Genomic DNA, 21,439 nt, shown 5'->3' on the forward strand with positions numbered 1-21,439 from the left:
ATCGAACTGAATTAATTCAGTTCAGTTCGATTTAAAATTGATTTTTAGGTTTTTATGGATTTACCGGCCTCTTCCTTCTATTTATTCTATGGATGTTTGCTTTTATAAGAATCAATCATTCATATACCATATTTAATATTATAAAAATCAAGTTTATCACTAATTAATAAATATAAAATAATGGGATTAGAAAATCTACTCACCGAGATGATCAGATAGCAGAGGCGAGTCGTGACTAACACTGAGGACGATAATGATTCGATGAGAGATCAAATTATGCGACAGAGAAAAAATGAAAAAGAGTTAAAGACTGAGCTGAGATATGAGATAGCGTTGAAGATGAAGAGACCGCAATCGTGAGAGAGATACGAGCGACGGTCGTGATCGTGAGAGAGAGATACAAGCGAGGACCGTGAGAGAGAAATGCGAGCGACAGCCGTGAGAGAAAGACGCGAGCCACGAGCGATAGCCGTGAGAGAGAGACGCGAGGGATGGAGAGAAGACTCTGACTTTGACATTTGGGTGGGTGGCTACAGGATTGACAACTGGATGGATGAGTGGCTGAACGAGAACGGAGAAGAGAGAACGACCGCTGATGATTGGTGAAGTGAGAAGTCGTCACGACCGTTAAGATGCTTCGACTGAGAGTGAGAGGGAGGTAGGTGGCAACATGGCCTAACTGACTCTGTATGCAGAAAGTGGTAGAATATAAATTTATAATAAAACGCAGCGTTTATAGTAAAATTCAATCGTTGAATTCAATCCAACTATTTTATTTTTAAAATTAAATCAAGTCGATCAATTTAAAATTTTTAAAAATTAAAATTCAACTGAATCTATTTTATTTTAAAATTGAATTAAATTATTAAATCAAATCAATTCAATATAATTATTTCGATTCTAACTGAGCTAACCCCTATGAGTGAGTGAGTTTGAATTTTTCCACTCGTATTAAAATGCAATTATTGGGACCCATTATAGGAGATGGCGGTGATTTGCTTAACATCACCCTCTCCATTTTGTGCATGTGGTTAAATTAATAACTCCACTCATCTGTTATTATCTCTCTCCTAATAATTATTTTATATATATATATATATATATACTAAATTTTAGATTATTTAATATTAATAAATAAGAAAGTATTTTTGTATAAAAAGTATTTTAGATATATTATTATATTTTTTTAAAATTAATTAGTTTTTCTTTAATTTAAATAAATTTTAAACAATAAATATCCTAAAACGGAAGTATTATCATTTTATCCTGCAAGCAATCCAACATGACTTGCCAATACCCAATAATTCCCTTCCCTTCTTTGTTTGAAATTCATCAAATTTTAAATTTTTAAGATTATTGAATCGCATATGAATTAGTAAATATTTTATTAATTAATTTATATTCAAAATTTAAACATTCAATTGCTAAGACAACTTTTAAACTATGCTTAGAAAGTTAGGTTTGTAAGTGAGAAATTGTTTGAAAGAATATCAGTTATGTGGGATGCAGGAGTTGATGGGTCCCATGGGGATGACCAATGGGAGTGAAGTGATCAGATGGATTGGTTTAGGTTTAGTGTGGTCAAGGTCAGCAAAAGCAACTTCTAGACCCCTCCTTTCCAGCCTACCTTAGCTGCTATGTTTACTCTGTTATTTTTGGGTTTACTTGGTTTTTGGGCCCCACTGGTTGTAAGTAGTTGTTTGGTTTTACTCAAAGTAGTAGAATGGAATCTTTCCATTCCATTTCCATATGCTCTCTTCTAGAATTAATAATATTTTATTTATATCCATATTTTTTCTTTTCATTTCTGTTGGACATATCCATAGAAAAACCATGTTGGGCACTCTTTCTTGCTTTATTATCCACCTAATTTATATTTTTATTTATAGTTATATTCAAAATATAATGAAATTTATTTTTATTTATTTATTTACTTATTGAATAAATATTATTAGAATTAATTTGTTATGATGGTTAATTATTAGGCTGGAAGAAAACAATAATCAAATAAAAAGAAAAATTAGTAGGAGTTGATTTAGTCACGTGGCTTTGACCCAAATGGAAGAGGCACTGTCCACGTCGGTAGAAGATAGAGCAACAGTCAATGATTTCATTAGCTAACTCGTCCGGTTTGATTTGTCACTAGCTTTTAATAATTAACGAATTTTTATTTCAATTTTTTTTTTTTTTTTAAAAAAGGAATCATTATGTGGACGTGTGATTGAGTGTGAACGTTTGAAGAAACCAGTTGGAGGATAAAGAAACAAACAAAAAAGAGCCAAGAAGTTGATTACGCGTGTTGTTTTTGACATATACTTCCAAAATGCCCCATTACTTCATTCAACTTTTCAATCAGGTACATCACATTTAATTATCTATTTTTATTCAAAATTGTTTTAAAAAATTATTTTATTTTGCTTAAAATTTGTATGGTCAAAATTTAATATTAAAATTAAATATATTTAATAAATATTTGGAAGATTAAGGAGGTGATTTGATGATTGATGGGATCATAAAGGTGGATTAGCATATGAGATCATGGGATTAGTTTTGGGACTATTGACCCACTAGCCTATATCCAACGTGGAAATAAATATATCTCAAACAAGTTATTTAAATGAGTAAATTAAAAGGAGATAACTAACAATTTATTAAATTATTTTTTCTATTATAATTTTATTTTAAGAAAAATAGTCAAATTGCAAGTCAAAAAAATTAAACACTAACAAAAAAAAAACAAAGTGAGATAAATCCTTATTTTCTGCAACAAATCAAAGGGCTTAAATAGCTGAAGAAATATTGGATGGCGGTGGTGGGGTCATAAAAATTCTGAAAGATCTTCTTAAAGTCAAGTTCGTACTCTTGTTTAATTTGTCATACTTTATCTTAAGATCTTAAATAAATGCCTTTAAATCTTATTTGTGTTTTAATTTATTTATATAATCCCAAATCTCCTAATCAACACCGAAATTAAAGATTCCAATTTCGTCACAAGCGTGTGAATCTTTCCACTAATTTTTTTTAATTAGGGCAAATGCATAAGCCTACTACTTTTTTTTCGATTTAATTTATGAATCTATGAATTTTTGTTGAAATTGCATTACAACCTTAAATTTTTGTTTTTTAATATATTAATAAATTTCAATTTCATTTTTCTATTTTTCGGTTAAAATCAAAATTTACTCAACCCCTTATTAACCACTACCATATTTATCCTAATCTTCACCTTATCATCATCTCTCTTTTACTATTCTCAATCATTCATGTCACCACCTTTCTTCTTTATTTCTAGTCAAAGCCAAAGCCAGAACATCTGCATTTCATGCATTTTCATCGGTAGAAAACTCAAAAATCACCTCACAAAACTCAACTCCATAATTGTGACACAGTTGCTATTCCTCCTTTTATCCTTGCCGACAATAAGTTCACTATACATTTTGTCCTTGTCGGATCGTGTGGAGCTCTTCTTTGCAATAAAAGTACTGTTTGGCAACAATTTTTACGATAATATTTAATATTTTGATTTCATAAAAAATGCTAAATTTCGGATGGATAGGGAGAAATAGAAAAATAAAATGGGAAGAAGATTGTGAGAAATATAAGAAAAGATGAAAAATTCAGGTCAGTGTGGATTTAAAGCATTACAATAAAAAAAAAATTGAGATGAATACAGAATAGTCGGACATTTAAGAGATATAATTAATTAATGAATGAATCAATTTAGGATATAAAACATAAACATGCATTTGATTTTAATTTTTTATTATGTTAAATGTGACATGGCATGTCCTTATGGATTTGACGTGGCATGCCCAATTTTTAAGTCACATGTTAAGTCATCTCCAACTGAGTGCCCTATCCTAGAGAGTGGGAAACGGAACTCATGCAAATGACCACGTCTACGTATTTATTATAATAATACTCAATTACTAAATACCTCACAAAGCAGATAAGTAAAAACATGCTTTTGCTTTTGAGGCGGTGCAAAGCACTAACTCATTAAATTTGGATAGCTTACATTATCTCATTAATTTTAATTAATTATCTTCATTAGCATTTATTTAATTAATATTATTATTAGAGATAATCTAAGTAGTCTTGATTTTGTAGTTTTAGGATAAGAATGTGACGCATAATAAGAAAGTAATAAGCAATATCTTATAATTATGAGTTATTTTGTGGAAAAAGTGAAAAATGTGGCTTATGTAAGTTGGGCAATTAATTAGTAAAATTATTAATTATTTGTGTTCTAAAGCAGAAAATAAGAATTGGAATGCATGCTAAGCTTATCCAAGTGAAAATGACAGGCATGCCCGCCAGATAACCTATAGCTAAGAGAAAGAAAATATGGACAAGTTTAGAATTGACCAATCACTATGCAATATAATTATATTATTATTTTAAGTTAAATGAAGTAATTATTTTTAATTAATGATACGCAATGAAGGAACTGTTAGTGGAATAAAGCAAGTGGTATAAAAAAAAGATAATATAGATAAATATAAAAAGGTAAAGATGATAGATTTTGCATAAATAATTTCACTTTATATATTATACATCAGCATGTTGGCAAGTAGTTCCACTTTGAATAAGGCTAAGGCAGCTTATCTTATTTGTGGAATGCTGATAATCTAGGATCTCACATACGTCAATAAACAAAATCAATCTGGATAAGTAATTTCAAAAACACAAATGTAATTTACTGTATCGGGATTATAAAATAATGTTTTAATTGAATTTATCCTTTACGTAAACTCATATCACGAATCAAAGCAAATTATGAATTAGTATTGGAAACAAGCTTGCCTATTTCTGGTGGGGAAAATACCACATTCTCTATGAATAAGATCATTTTATTATAAGGAGGAATCTTTTTTTGAATTATAAAAAATTATAAATTTGGTGTTAATGGCAATAATGCCTAATTTCTCTCAGTGTCGCATGTTCCCACTTGTAAGGAATGGCAGTATAACAGAAAGACAGCTCTTCCGTATCACTGTACGCGAACGCCGTACGTCTACCTTTTTTTTTTTTTTTTTTTTCTGAATCGCATATTGTAGTTGAAGGCCGAAAGGTACAAAAACTGTGTTTTTCCTACTTTTTTTTTAATTTTAAAAAAATTATACATAATTAACGATGAACAGAGCATATTTATGTTCCACACGTAAAATTAGAATATTACTACTTTTTTTTATAGTTAGTATTAGTAAGAAAAGAATATAAAAAAAAAAATTAGGCGGAATCTCTGAAAGGGACCCACGTACGAAGCAATAAACCAAAAACCCACAGGGGAATTGCAATTTGCAATTTGCAATTTGCAAAGAAAGAAAAGAGACGGTAAAGAGTAGACCACCGATTGAGGAGCACCCGGGTTTTTCCCTTTAAAAACAAAATGCCACGTGGGCCCTTCAAAGACCGAGGACTCATCCGTACAAATTCACCTACTAATTTATAATATCACTTGCATTATCTTTTGTTTTTGCTCTTCTCCTCCATTGTATTTGTACACTTACAAACCAAAATGCTAATTAGATTCTCTGCCCCCAAAATAAAATTGTACAAATCGATTCAAAATCTGAGAAACCAATCCCAACACCCTTGGATTTTTATCCAGAGGTCTAATACTGAGGCATATGTTTAGTGCATGAACCATTTGTCTATGACTGTGAAATAATAAAACTAAATAAACAAGAGAACATCTATTAAATAAATAAATAATATTAAGACAGTAGAAAAAATGTGAAATGCTGTTTGGAAAAAAATGATAGAGGATGGTTTGAGTTTAGTATTGGTTCGATTTCGAATGAACCAAGGTGAATTTAGCCAAAAAGACAAACTTTGGGAGAGGGGGAGAGAAAGAGGTGAACGAATGAAAAGAGGCCAGGTGTGAGATTGTATATGGGAATTTTCCTAGTTGGATGAGGATTTCTCATTGATGTCTATCCATGCTGTTGGCCTTACCTCAAATTAATCAGCTTTCCATGTAAGGTCCCACTACCCATGTCTAAAGGTAGTAAAACACCTACCATATATATCTCTTCAATGTTTATCTGGATCCTAATTGGAGTAATAAACGCAACAGCAAATAATAGAGTAGATTTTGATGATAAGATTCATATAAATTCCATGTGAAAAATCAAAATAATATTAAAATACTTCATTAACAGTTGAGTTTGGGTTTGTGTTGAGAGAGAGAGATGAGGCCATGCTGGTGGTCACTGGTCAGAAGTAGCAGCAAAACTCAGGGGGGATGAACTTAACTAAAACACGGTCCACAGTCATGTGAACCCCATCAACTTGTTTGGTTAAGGGTCCCACTCCACATACACAGCCCACAACTCACGCACACTGTGACATGACCCTCCTCAGCCCTTCTTCGCCGTCCCCACCTCCATGAATCTTCCTAGTTACTTAACACATCCCTCCTCTTCCTCTTCGGGTTGACCCACCACATCCACGTCCCCATAACACATTATTTTATTTGTTACCACCCAAACAAAATACCACATACCATTTCTGTTTATTATATAATTATTTATTTCATCATTAACTTCGCATAGTCCTCATCTTCCCATCTGTCTACGGCCCATCTCTCTCTTTCTCCTATATATATATTTGGTCTCACTTCCTCAAACGCAATCCAATTCAAGTAGCAAAAAAAGAAAACACCTCCCCCTTCTCCTTTTTCCAAATTACAACTGCGCAACAGCAGCGAGGAGAGAATTTAAGATAAGCAGAATATGGACGGAAGCTGCACGGATGAGAGTACTACCAGTGAGACTTTATCCATATCCATTTCTCCGACGTCCGCTGTCTCTTCCTTTCCTCCGCCAACTAAATCTCCTGAGTCTCCTCTTGGCCGCGTTGGCAGCGGCTCAAGTGTGATTCTTGATTCTGAATCCGGCGTAGAAGCTGAGTCCCGTAAACTCCCTTCCTCTAAATACAAAGGTGTCGTTCCCCAACCCAACGGCCGCTGGGGCGCGCAGATTTACGAGAAGCATCAGCGTGTCTGGCTTGGTACATTCAATGAGGAAGATGAGGCTGCCAGAGCTTACGATATCGCTGCTCAGAGGTTCCGTGGCCGCGATGCCATCACTAACTTCAAGCCTCAGGGTGCTGAAACCGAGGCGGATGATATCGAAGCCGCTTTTTTGAACTCCCATTCCAAAGCTGAAATCGTTGATATGCTGAGAAAACACACATACGACGATGAGCTCGAGCAAAGCAAGCGAAACTATAAAATTGATGGGCTAGGAAAACAGAATCGAAACCCAGGCGCCAATAATGTTGCTCTCTCAGGGTCTGACCGCGTCCTGAAAGCGCGTGAACAGCTTTTCGAGAAAGCGGTGACGCCGAGCGACGTTGGGAAACTCAATCGCCTGGTGATTCCTAAACAACACGCAGAGAAACACTTCCCTTTACAGAGCGGAAACAATAGCACAAAAGGGGTGCTGCTAAATTTTGAGGACATTTCAGGCAAAGTATGGAGATTTCGCTACTCTTATTGGAACAGTAGCCAGAGCTACGTATTGACAAAAGGATGGAGCCGGTTTGTCAAAGAGAAGAACCTGAAAGCAGGTGACATTGTGAGTTTTCAGAGGTCGACCGGACCGGATAAGCAGCTGTACATAGATTGGAAAGCAAGAAATGGGTCGAACCCAGTGGTTTGCTCGGTCCAACCTGTTCAGATGGTGAGATTGTTTGGGGTCAACATTTTTAAGGCGCCCGGCGGCAGTGGTGTGGCAGAAGGCGCTGGTGGATGTAATGGGAAGAGAATGAGGGAAATGGAGCTGTTATCGTTAAATTGTATTAAGAAACAGAGGATAATCGGTGCTTTGTAACATTTTGTAATTTTCTTTTTTTTTTTTTTTGGCATTTTTGTGAATGGGGTTTAGGAGGAGGAGGATGAGAAAGGGGCCAGACAGGTGGTGTTAGAAGCCAGTTGCAAAAGATGAACTGTATATTACAAGGGAAAAAAGCTTAAAAAATTAGGCTGCAACAAATTTAAAGGGAAAAAATATATATATCCGTCAAATTGTTCTGTTCATGGGCTCTTCGAACCAGTTTCACATTTTGATATTTTCATGTTTGTATGCTTGATTGCATCTCTTAAAACCATGTGCCATCCTAGAATGGAAGTAATAATTAACTAGATGTATGCGATGGAGATTGGCACAGCAGCACTACTAGGTGAAATTGAGCTTTCCTCGTTCAAATGATTTTAGAGGTCACTGCTGGGTTATGGTCAAATAAGTACAAGCTGGCAAGTGGGCGTGGGCAAAGCCAAATCCAGCGAAAATATTATTCATAGTTATCTCAAATAGGTGCAACTGATTGGTCAATTGATGTGGCCATATCTAATTTGAGGCCTAGTTCGGAAATCAACTCAGCGAGAAAGGTGTTTAAAAAGACATCAATTAAATTATGAGCAGAACTTATTAAAAGAAGGATAAATTTTGGCAAAAAAGTAAATGAGTGTGCATTTACTATAAAAGTAAATCACTGTGAAATTCTGGAGAAAGAAAAGCTGGATGCTAAGAATGGCAAAATTGTGGTATTACTGATCCTACCACGCTTAAAGTCTTGGCGACGAGCCGTTCTTCTTGCTCTTCCTCGTCCTCTTCATCTATTCAAAATTGTGGGGGATTAATGCATTGCAGGATATTCTTTTTTTCTAGCTATTAATGACTTGGTGTAGGACATTTTTTTATTACTTCTTATTTAAAATTAAAAATTTTATAAGAATTCAATTTAAATTTATTTTTAAAATTTTTTATTTATAATAAAATAATTTATTTTTTATTTATAAAATTTTCATTTAAAAAAAATAAAATTATATTTTTTACAAAATGAATTATTTCATAGGGAGGATTGGTAATCTACCATGTCTTTCCTTTTTTTTTATTCCAATTGAATGGAAACTATGACAACGAATTTTTGCTAAAATGTGCCTCTATAATAATTTTTTATAGGCTAATCCTTTAATGGAATTTCAATATATGTTCTTATTTATCTCCTTTTTAGGGTTCAAAATCACACCTTTCTTCTAGCTGTAAGTATATATATTCTTGGAGAAATGTATACTTTTTATGTTTTTTTAACAAAAAGTTATTTTGCTTTTTTAACTTTTTGAGGATTAAGAATATATGTAAAATTATTTTTAAAATCATTTTTATTATACACACTGATGATGTACTATAAAGATCGCTCAAAAATAAATTATAAGCTATTATAATATATTAGATTCACAAGGTAAAATTTTGATAAATGGTTAAAGCGATCCTATCCGAAAAAAAATTTTAAATTTTAAATACTCGGTTTATGATCAAAACTCACTTCCCTCTTAATAGGTTGAGTTTTGGTATAAAATTATTGTTATTAGATATTATCCAACTATTTTTATTTTATTTATAATTGCAGAATCACTTATTTATTAACTAGTAATATTTCTTATCAAAATAGACAATCACATCTTCGTTAAATTATAAAAAATTTTATATTTATATTTATTTTCTTATAGTATAAAAAAAATCATAAAAATAAATATACGCTCTTATCTTACAGAAAAACTCTAAATAATTTATTACACTCACTCTTTTCTCCAGTGTATTGACTTGAGTATTAGAGTGGTTGTTATATGCACTATCCCCACCTCACATTTTTTTTATAAATCTAATAAATTAGAGTATAATTTTATTTTTCGACTATATTATATACATATATATAACTATACATATATAAAGCGAATGTTCAACATTCAAAAAAACCAAATACATTCAGTTAAAACAAAAAAAATCATATAAATTAAAATATGTAAGGTGGCTCAATAAATATAAAAGTACTATGTGGGTAAAAATTTTATTTTACTTAAAAAATGCCATAATAACATATATAATTAAACTTCTAATTTTTGTTATAATACCAATACTATACAAATTTATTGAATATAAAAAATGAAAATAAAGAATTCCAATATATATTTACATTATAATAAAACAAAATAAATTATTATGAGGGGCCAATAACTAAAATCAAATAAATATTATTCATGGCCATATATATAATAATTCAAAAGGGTAGGGAATGCACGGCTCCCACTTCCTTCCTTCCTTCCTTCCTTCCTTCCCATGAACATATCACATTAATTTCGAATAAAAATCTTATACTAAAAAAATTCCAACATTTATAATGGATTTTTGCATAATATAATGATTACATCCCACAAATTAATTATGCTACGTAGATTGTAATTAAACCTTATATTCTAACATGCAATTGGACAAGGTGACGACTTTGACATTGCTAATCTAATTATAAAAAAATTGTCAATCAAATGAGATAATTTTTTCAAACAAATATTCATAGTCAAATATGGAATTTTCAGAGGAAATATCACTCTACCATGTCATGAAAATTCACATTAAACAAGATCATTGACATTTTCTTATAGACTTCAAAGATTTGATCCTACCTATTCTATTTTCTTAAATAGATTTTTCATCTGTAGGCATTTTCTTGCTATGTTTCGTTGTCTATGGTTTTTTACAAGAATTTTAATTTTAAATTTTATTTTAATGTGCAATTGGGTATTAAAATTATTAGAGAAATGGAATAAACATTTCTGTTCATTTGTCACGTAATTGACTTGCATAACCAATTGGGAGGCTCTCTCACATGCCCCATTGGCTCCATTAATATTCTTCTCTTACTTTTCTTTTTTCCTTATGTTTATTTATTAATGGAGTTGAATTTATTTTTTTTTTCTAAGTCATTTGGCTTACACATGGGTTTGGAATATTGTCTCTCAATTAACATTGACTTGATTTTTCTTTTTGTATATAATTTTATTTAAGTAACTTTATTTGGTCTCTTAAAGATTTGTCTCTGATTTGCTCAGGAACCGACCCAAATATGGGCGAAAGGTACAGGACTTCTGAATTTTTTGAAATTTTTATAAGGGTATTTTTGTAATTTTTATTAATTTTAGATAAATAAAAAAATTATCATTCAATTTCTAAATTTTTTTAAAAAAATTATTAATTTATTTTATTTTAAAATTATTGAATTAAAATATTTTTATATTTTATAAAATAAATTATTTAATTTTTATAATTCCATTAACATGTCTTAAATATCTATATCATTTAGTTTATATAGTTTTAATTATATGTATCATGCACTCATAGGTTTACCTCAGCGATTTAATAAATTAATATACATAGATTCCATAATAATTAGAAATTAATCATTCAATTATTTTTATGAATTAAGTAAAATTAGACTGAAAAAATAAAATTAAACCCTTATTTAAATTTATGAATTACTCACTAAATTTGTTCCTTTAAGAGAAAAGCAGTCAAAATAGTAATTTGACATTTATCCATTTATTTATACAACAATATACATATAATTTGACTTGGGAGCAGCTTCAAGATGTTGAGATACTGTCCTCATGGGCCAATGCTTACCCAATTAATTATGGAAAATTATTATTCAATAAATAAATAATATATAAATCAAAATTATATAAATTTTCATATTTAATCAGGCAAAATATATAAATTTTGATGCATTTATTAAGTGGAAGTGGAAGGCCTGATGTTAATCATCTTCTCAATTAATGCCTTTTAAACCTCTAAATGATGAAATAGTATAATTTATGTCACTTTTTTTAATTAGTATTATCGATTTTTGAGTGTTAAAATAAAATTTAAATATATTATTTAAAAAAAACCCTTATGGACCCATTCTCTTCCTTTGCTTTTTATTCAGCAGCTCACTGTTTTGAAAATCCAATTGAGCATTTATTGCCGAGGGGAAGAAAATTCATGGATATTAAAATTACAAGCTCAATTTCACATGGAAAAAGAAAATAAAATAATCATTTTATATAAAAATATAAATATATTATTCATATATATTTGAATCAGAATATATTAATCCTTTTAAAAGTAGAAATTTGCAATAAAAAAAAATCAGTATGATCTAAATTTAGAAATTAAATTAGCTTAGGCTCAAGAGCCTCCCATATTGGGCTTGAATTTGGCCCATCTAGAGAAGTCCGGGCCGAAAGGGCAACCCACTGTTACCATGTCGCCCATCATTCGAACAAAAATCGGAAGTCCACTCTTCTTCTGTTATCTTCAATTCTTCAGCTGCATTGCGCGCGATACAGACAGAGCGATGGTTTTCTCTGCTTCACTCTCTGGTACTGCTTCTGTTAAACTCTCACCTTCTCCTCATAGTGAGCCGTCTTCTTCATCTTCATGGTCGAAATCAACTCTTTTCATGGGAGCCCCGATTACCTTTTGTCCCACTCGAAGTGGTAAGTAAAAGTTCGCTGAATTTGAAGTCAAACTATGGTTTGTACTCACAATTATTTGCTCAAATTTAGGTAAACAATCGGATGGACGAAGGACACTCGTCGTGTTCTCAAAGAGGATTTCCGGTTTAGAAGAGGCAATGAGAATCAGGAGGTACGTTAGTTGTTTGATTAATTGTATTTTTGTTTGGAAGTTGAAAATGGTGGTTTTTATGGTAGATTTGATCGTAAAACAGGCAACGAGAGCTTCAAAGTAAGGTCAAGTTTCGAAAAAGACCGCCTTTGAGGCGTGGAAGGGTGTCGCCCCGTCTTCCTGTGCCTGATCATATTCCCAAGCCACCTTATGTTGGTTCAGATGTCTTACCAGAGCTTTCCAAAGAGCATCAATTTCATGACTCTGAAGGTATTGCTCGAATGAGAGCTGCTTGTGAGCTTGCAGCTCGCGTCTTGGAATTTGCAGGGAAATTGGTTAGGGTACGAATTTTAGTCGCATTTCATTTCATTTTTCGTCTTTTCATATTTGGTGGTGATTTGGATTTGTATCATTGTACGTTGAGGTCTGGCGTGCGTTTTTGAAAATCTTTTTTTGTTCAGCAATGGTAACTCTTTTATGTTCATTCAATAATTCAATGCGTAAATTAGTATACCACTAGCTCCCATCAGGAATTGTATAACTAATGCATATAGTAGGGGTTTCTTAGGTGTGCTATCACAAATGCTTAAATTACTTTTGAGGGAGTATCTTATCTTGTATGTCCTGGTTTTTAACATTGTACTATTTATATTTTGCATCTGTTTATTCTTGCTGACATTAAGATTATAGTTTCTGAGATTGCATTCACTTGCTTCTCTATGCTGTTAGCCATCAGTGACAACGAATGAGATCGACAAAGCAGTACACCAGATGATCATTGAGGCTGGTGCTTATCCTTCTCCTCTTGGATATGGAGGATTTCCCAAGAGTGTATGCACATCTGTTAATGAGTGCATGTGTCATGGAATACCTGATTCGCGTCAGCTACAGGTCTGTCTGTTGCTGTTTGTATGACATATATGCACATGGTCGCTAACAATTGTCTTCTGTGCAGGATGGTGACATAATAAACATTGATGTGACAGTCTACTTAAATGTATGTTGCTAATCTCTATCAATGACTTTAGTTTTAGCTCATTCATATATATGGTTCATTAGTTTCCTGACAAAAATATTCTACACCTGTAAAATACAAAGTGTTGACAGTCTCAGACATCATCAGTTAATCTTCTTCCATTATTGTTGTTATTATTCTTTTTTTTAAAAAAAAAAAAATTTCTGATCCCATTTATGCTGTACTTACTTAACTGTTGAGAATTTAATGGTACAGTGTAGAGTATATCCTTTATCCTTTAGCTGTACACTTATCAATTCATTTATTTTTTAACTGCAATAACTTGGTGTTTGGCTTTTAGAGTTTTCTAGGAGACAAATTAACACATGCTGTGAACATTTTACAATGGAGTGTTTGTGGACACATGTTGGTAACATCACTGTAGTACAACAGAGAATCATTAGCAGCATTAGTCAACATCAAATTATTATCAAGAGCTATTTTAAGGCCAAAAGGGTCTATAGTGGTACTTTTAACATCGCGCCCTATTGCTTTGAACTATCTTAGATGAATTATATAAGAGAAGTAGAGAACTAGTATTTCAAAGAAATATGATTTAAATTTTATTCAGGATTTTCTTTACTATCAAATCATGGATAATTTATATTATTTATACTTTTATTGATTTTTACTGCATATTTTCTTTTTGCTTATATACAGACATAAAGGAGGAAAATGATTCCCAATTAGTTTGGGATAAAACATTAATTGAGCTCAATTGAATAAAGTGCAGCTATCATATGACAAACACAACTAATAACTTGAATAGGTTATTGATCTGTTTTAATGTGTCGTTAATGTGAAGAATGTAGAGCTGATTTGTCCATCTGCCGTGTGTTCTCTTTGCCTGTTAGGGATATCATGGTGACACATCAAAGACGTTTCTCTGCGGGAATGTTAGTGATGCTCTTGAGCGTCTTGTGAAGGTAAGGGTTTTGCTTGTATGATGTAGAAGGATAATATTTGTTGTATTTCACAATAGAGATTACAATCTATTTATACATGAGAGAGGGTATCTAAATAGGAAGGAAAATCAAGTCTATGATTATACAATCCCTAGGATTAAGCAACTGACCCATCTATCAATATTTACTTCCTATATTAACATATTTACTTTCTATAACTTATAACACTCCCCCTCAAGTTGGATCATAAATGTTAATCATGCCCAACTTGTTACATATATAATCGACTCGAGTCCCATTTAGAGCTTTAGTGAAAATATCTCCTAATTGTTCTCCAGTTCGGATATGTTCTGTTGATATTATCTTTTGTTGAACCTTTTCACGAACAAAATGACAATCAATCTCGATGTGTTTGGTCCTCTCGTGAAATACTGGATTGGAGGCAATGTGGATAGCTGCTTGATTATCACACCACAACTTAGCAGGCACCGAATTTGAAAACCCAACTTCTTCCAACAGTTGACGTACCCATAAGATTTCACAAACGGCTTGTGCCATGGCTCGATATTCAGATTCAGCACTAGAACGGGAGACCACATTTTGCTTCTTACTTTTCCATGAGACCAAGTTACCTCCCACAAAAACACAATACCCAGTAGTTGACCTCCTATCAACTTTCGAGCCTGCCCAATCAGCATCAGAAAAGCATTCAATATTTGAGTGTCCATGGTTACCATAGAATAGGCCTCGCCCTGGGGCCCCTTTAAGGTAACAAAGAATCTGTCCCAGAGCATCCCACTGGGCAACAGTAGGAGAGGACATAAACTGACTTACCACACTCACTGAATATGCAATATCAGGACGAGTCACAGTCAAATAATTCAGCTTACCAACTAATCTTCTGTACCTTCCAGGATCTGCAAATGGCTCACTGTCTTCTGTGGTAAGTTGAAGGTTAGGGGTCATTGGGGTACTACAAGGCTTAGCACCCAATTTTCCTGTTTCTGCCAACAAATCAAGAACATATTTTCTTTGAGATAAGAAGATGCCTTTCTTACACCGCATAACTTCAATTCCCAAGAAATATTTCAAGGAACCCAAATTTTTTGTATGAAACTGTGTTTTAAGAAATTCTTTTAAGGATGTGATGCCAGCAATGTCACTTCCTGTAATAACGATATCATCCACATATACTACAAGCAGAATTACTCCACTATCAGAATTTCTATAAAACACTGAGTGATCACACTTACTCATCTTCATTCCAAACTGTTGGACCACCTCACTAAACCTGCCAAACCATGCTCGAGGACTCTGTTTCAAGCCATAAAGGGATTTTCGAAGTCTACAAACCTTACCTGACTCCCCCTGAGCAACAAAACCAGGTGGTTACTCAATATAAACCTCCTCCTGAAGATTACCATTAAGAAAAGCATTTTTAATATCCAGTTGATGCAAGGGCCAATCATGAGTAGCCGCCAAGGAAATAAACAATCGGACAGATGCGAGCTTGGCAACTGGAGAGAATGTATCAGAATAGTCAACTCCATAAGTTTGTGCATAACCTTTGGCCACTAAACGGGCCTTGAGGCGAGCAATAGATCCATCAGGGTTTACTTTTACTGCAAACACCCATTTGCACCCAATAGCCCGCTTTCCTGGGGGCAAGGACATCAACTCCCAAGTACCATTAGTGTCAAGGGCCATCATTTCCTCTTCCATTGCAGCACGCCAACCAGGATGGGACAAAGCCTCAATAACAGTTTTGGGAATTGAAATAGAATCTAAAGCAGTGACAAAACAACGAGAAGAGGAGGATAATTGATCATAAGAGACACAAGATGAAATAGGATAAGTGCAAGTACGTTTACCTTTGCGAAGAGCAATGGGCAAATCCAAATCAGACGGTGAAGGATCAGTGGGAGCAGGATCTGTCGACAAAGAAGCAGGTAGCGGAACGGAGTCAGAGTCCTCTAAGCGTCTGGAATACACATGAAAGATGGGAGGGCGACCTGGCACATGAGCGAAAGGTGTAGGAGTAGTCTGAGGAGACAAAGAGCGAACAGTGTATAACAAGAGGTCATCTTCCTCCCCCTCGGTGTTATAAACAGATGATGGCGGAAAAAATGGAGTGGACTCAAAGAATGTTACATCCGCAGACACAAGATACCGATTCAGATCAGGAGAAAAACAACGATACCCTTTCTGACGTCGAGAGTAGCCAAGGAAGACACATTTGAGTGATTTAGGATCCAATTTAGTAACCTGTGGACGAACATCACGAACAAAACATGTACAACCAAACATACGTGGCTCAATAGGAAACAAAGATTTAGTGGGAAACAAAATGTTATAAGGGATATCACCATGAAGGATGGAGGAAGGCATGCGATTGATCAAAAAACAAGCAGTGGATACAGCATCAGCCCAAAAACATTTAGGTACCTTCATTTGGAATAAGAGAGCTCTGGCTACTTCAAGAAGATGTCGATTTTTTCTTTCAGCAACTCCATTTTGTGAAGGAGTGGCAACACAAGATGACTGATGAAGAATCCCTTTTTGTAACAAATAAGATTGAAATTCCCCAGAGAGATACTCTTTAGCATTATCACTTTGCAATATACGGATGGAAGTATTGAATTGGGTTTGGATTTCAGCATAAAATGCACAAAAAACAGAAAATAATTCTGAACGACTCTTCATTAAAAATAACCAAGTAGTACGAGAGAAATCATCGACAAAAGTAACAAAATACTTAAAGCCAGACTTAGACACAACAGGACAAGGACCCCAAACATCTGAATGTACTAACTCAAAGGGGGACGAAGCCCGTTTATTGACTCGAGGCAGTGTAGGTAAACGATGATGTTTGGCAAATTGACAAGATTCACAATCTAGAGTAGACAAAGAATGAAACTGTGGATATAACTTCTTTAAAACTGAGAGAGAAGGATGCCCCAAACGACAATGAACATCAAAAGGTGTTAAACGCGTGGAGCATACCAGAGATCGAGGAGATCGAGGTAGTTGCTGATCCAAGACGTAAAGACCCTCTGACTCACTCCCTCTACCAATAATCTGCTTCGTCGAAAGATCTTGAAAAACACAGTGATCAGGAAAAAATGAGACACAACAATTCAATGCACGAGTGAGTTTGCTAACGGAAAGCAAATTAAATGCGAACTTAGGGAGACATAACACAGAGGATACAGAAAGAGAAGGGGTTAAGTTGACATGACCAGAACCAATGACAGAAGATTTAGTGCCATCAGCAAGAGTAACATAAGAAGGCGATGTACGAGACTCAAGATTGGACAAAAGGGTAGAATTACCTGACATATGATCGGTAACACCAGAATCAATAACTCATTTTGAGGATGAAGATACAAGACATGTAGTAGAGTTACCTGACTCGGCAATTGCAGTGATAGAGGAGGAATTAGAGGATTTTAGAGATGCCTGGTATTGGACGAATTGTGCATACTCATCTGCAGATATCAAAATTCCTTGATTGGAAGATCCATTCAATTTGTGTTCCGTGATTTTAGTCATCATAGGAATCACATCAGTTACGGTGGTGGTTTTCACTTCAACCATGACAACAAACCCAAAACGACAGCAACAAAAGAAACACAGAATCAGAAAACAGTACCCGGCGTGAACAGTACCACGTGAACAGTACCGGTGAACAGTACTCGTGAACAGTGTCGATGAACAGTACTCGTGAACAGTACCGATGAACAGTACCCGTGAACAGTCGATGAACAGTACCGATAAAAACACCTCCCCCAAAACCCGAACGGCAAATAAACCTCAGATCTGACAAGGGAACGATGTGGCGACTCCAGCGATGGTGAGATCCAAATATTACCCGTTATGGGTAACTCAAATAAACAGAGCCCTAAGTCTCCAAAAAATTTTTTTTTTTTTTTTTTTTTTTTCTTAAAAAAAAACTTTGACGGGAGAGAAAAATTAAATCTCTACGAGAAAGGCTCTGATACCATGTAGAAGGATAATATTTGTTGTATTTCACAATAGAGATTACAATCTATTTATACATGAGAGAGGGTATCTAAATAGGAAGGAAAATCAAGTCTATGATTATACAATCCCTAGGATTAAGCAACTGACCCATCTATCAATATTTACTTCCTATATTAACATATTTACTTTCTATAACTTATAACATATGAGAAACAATAGCAATTAATTATTTTTTCTATTTGTCATCTTCTTGCTTATACCTATTTGATAATCTTGTAAACATGTTAGAAGTGGGTAAGTGAATGGTTCTTTTTTTTCCCCTTCCAAAATTTGGTATTTATCTATTATGTATTCCCCCTCACTCCTTAGAGATAATATAATAATTGTCAAGCTTTGGTTCTGTATTTAATGGAATTCTTATATAAATTTCTGGCCTTGTCGTTACCCCTTGTGGCAGGTGACTGAAGAGTGCATGGAGAAAGGAATAGCTGTTTGCAAGGATGGTGCCAGTTTCAAAAAAATTGGAAAGAGGATTAGGTATGGCTTCTCTTTTCCTCATGATGACTTGGATTAGGAAGAAGGGATTTTTACTTTAGCTAAGGAATTATGTCAGAATATTATCCTCTCTTTTCCAAGATAAGGCAAATTCATTTAAGCTGGCAACTCATTATAGCTGAAGTTTCCATTCCCCATGAGGTTTATGAGATGTGCGAGAGTCCAATATCTAACAAAACTATCATAGTTCAAGGGGAGATTCTTTTCTGTAATTGGATAACTGACATGAATTATGAAGTAAACTGATGAGTATGATCAGGGCTTAAATACTTCATTTACTTATATGCTGTAAAGCTAGAATTACATTACAATTCATTGGCACTGTGGATTGTTGCTTTTGATCTTTACTTGGTAAAGCTAACTGATTTTCTAGAGAGCCTTATATCTATATATATATATATTGAAATCAGGAATGATATGCCAATAAATTCACTCTTGAAGAGGAAGTATCTGTTTTAGAGGATGGGATTCAACTGTTGCTTTTCATGTTTTTTCCTAGATAAATGTCATGTGTTGCATTTTGTACCTTAAAGCTACTTGGCTTGATGATTTCACAAAATTTCAGTATTTTCACTTGTGTTAAATGTTATATTTGGTTATTGTCTCAGTGAGCATGCTGAAAAATATGGTTATGGTGTGGTGGACCGTTTTGTTGGACATGGTGTAGGGACCGTGTTTCATTCTGAACCAATAATATTGCATCATCGTAAGTAATCTCCATATACTAATATTTGGTAATATCAATTTTACGTATTTTGTTCTCTGTGGCTTTACTCAATATTTAGGAATTCTTGTATGCGTTTCAATGTGTATAACTGCACTATTCTTTGACCATGCTGAGGGAAATCCTCTTAGTTACTGAAATGAAAGCACTTTGCTGCCCTCCTCTTTTCAGCTATTTAAAATATTTCTTTTTGTCAAAGTCAAAATATGAACTAGAATCAATTCAACCAAGCCTCAAAATCACCTACGTAAGTGCAGTAATGCTTTTTTGCATTTGCTGTTCCTTATTGTTAAGCCATATTAAAGCTCCAAACTCTCTTCTCTCTCTCTCTCTGTGTGTGTGTGTGTGTGTTTCTCTAATCTGGATACTTTCATTTACTGAACAATTGCCATCTGCTAATTAGGATTTCCTATTTAAGTTGTATCAGATTAAAATTCTTGAAACAAATTGAAAGAGCCTCCAAATATAAAGTGAAAGAGATGATTTGGAATACATCTATTATTAAATTATGGATGGAGCTATTTTTCTGTCTGCATATCTTCCTACTTATGCTTGCTGATAGTTGTTTTGATATGCTAGTGGATGTTCATATGTAATTGATCGTCATTCTAAAACTCCTCTATATTGTTCGCTAATCGTCTGCTAGGGAATGAAATGCCTGGTACAATGGTTGAAGGTCAAACATTTACAATTGGTGAGTTTATATCTTTCTTCTTCTTCGAGCATTTTGATTTTTAGGATTACCAACTTCTATGTATTTACTTCGACATCACATGACATGTAATTTGCTATACACTGGAATAAATTGGTTATCTCCTACCTCTACTCTTGTTACTTATGGATAAAAGAATAAGCAGAGGACATAAAAAATTCAATATTGGTATTTTGCAACTGAAGATGAAATTACACACTACATTTAGCATTTATGATCCGGAAATGCTGTAACAGAGGATTCATTTATTACTGGTCTTTTTTTAATTTCTTTCTTTTTATTGTTATTTTTTATTTTTTATTTTTGAAGAGGGATGTACGTGGATAAGGTTGTGTAGTTAGGGGTAGTCCATTCCTTTGAAGTGTTCAACTTAAATCTACTCGCTAGTTGTTTGACAAGTCTAAGCACAGCCTTTAAAGGTCATTCTGCGTTCCTTTCTGATTGGGAAGCATATCATAATTTGGGGAGAAAACAAGTGATTTAAGTTGGTGCTGTAAATTTATTTGGTTGGTCTCTTGTACTGAATTATAACAATTTGTTTTAAATATCTTGTTGCAGAGCCAATTCTTACGATGGGAGGTATTAAGTGTGTAACGTGGCCTGACAACTGGACAACTTTGACAGCTGATGGCAGCCCTGCTGCACAGTTTGAGCATACCATTTTAATTACCAAAACTGGTGCAGAAATTTTGACAAAATGTTGATTAATATTAGTCACTATATTTTGTTTTTGGCTCAAAATCTTCTCCACGTTACACAATTTTGGTAAAGGTGCAAATTCATTTCCATTCATATGGCTTCCTGTAATTCTTAAATTATTCAGATTCCTTACCAAAAAGACAATAATTAAGATTGGTAAACGACTTTGCTTTGGTCCGCTTTAAGGTGGTTGTGTATATTAGATCTAAGAAGCTTCGAGTAAAGAGACGATACAGGTCATGTCAATATTGTGCTTAATTAATTGAGGACAGACATTGCTTTATCCGCGTGGTCTGCGTTGCTACAATTATTTTAATGATATGAATTAAGGCATTATAGTTTATTAATCCAGCACGTGGCCAACTTAGTTTCATATTCTAATCATATGCT

The 21,439-nt window shown here is 33.8% G+C and overlaps 2 protein-coding genes across 2 annotated transcripts; both read left to right on the plus strand.

Moving 5' to 3' along the window:
• Window positions 1-6,622: 6,622 nt before the first annotated feature.
• LOC110600122 (AP2/ERF and B3 domain-containing transcription factor RAV1) lies at window positions 6,623-8,047 on the plus strand. Its single transcript, XM_021736871.2, has one exon. The coding sequence runs from the start codon at window positions 6,741-6,743 to the stop codon at window positions 7,839-7,841; it is 1,101 nt and encodes a 366-aa protein (XP_021592563.1). The 5' UTR covers window positions 6,623-6,740; the 3' UTR covers window positions 7,842-8,047.
• A 4,082-nt stretch (window positions 8,048-12,129) lies between these two features.
• Window positions 12,130-21,142, plus strand: LOC110630643 (methionine aminopeptidase 1B, chloroplastic). The gene is made up of 10 exons (XM_021778155.2): window positions 12,130-12,325; window positions 12,395-12,476; window positions 12,559-12,796; window positions 13,185-13,346; window positions 13,411-13,452; window positions 14,325-14,396; window positions 18,817-18,896; window positions 19,523-19,620; window positions 20,285-20,332; window positions 20,909-21,142. The coding sequence occupies exons 1-10, from the start codon at window positions 12,184-12,186 to the stop codon at window positions 21,052-21,054; spliced, it is 1,110 nt and encodes a 369-aa protein (XP_021633847.1). The 5' UTR covers window positions 12,130-12,183; the 3' UTR covers window positions 21,055-21,142.
• Window positions 21,143-21,439: the final 297 nt, after the last annotated feature.

The sequence above is a fragment of the Manihot esculenta genome, chromosome 14 (assembly GCF_001659605.2).
Source record: "Manihot esculenta cultivar AM560-2 chromosome 14, M.esculenta_v8, whole genome shotgun sequence".
Lineage (NCBI taxonomy): Eukaryota > Viridiplantae > Streptophyta > Magnoliopsida > Malpighiales > Euphorbiaceae > Manihot > Manihot esculenta.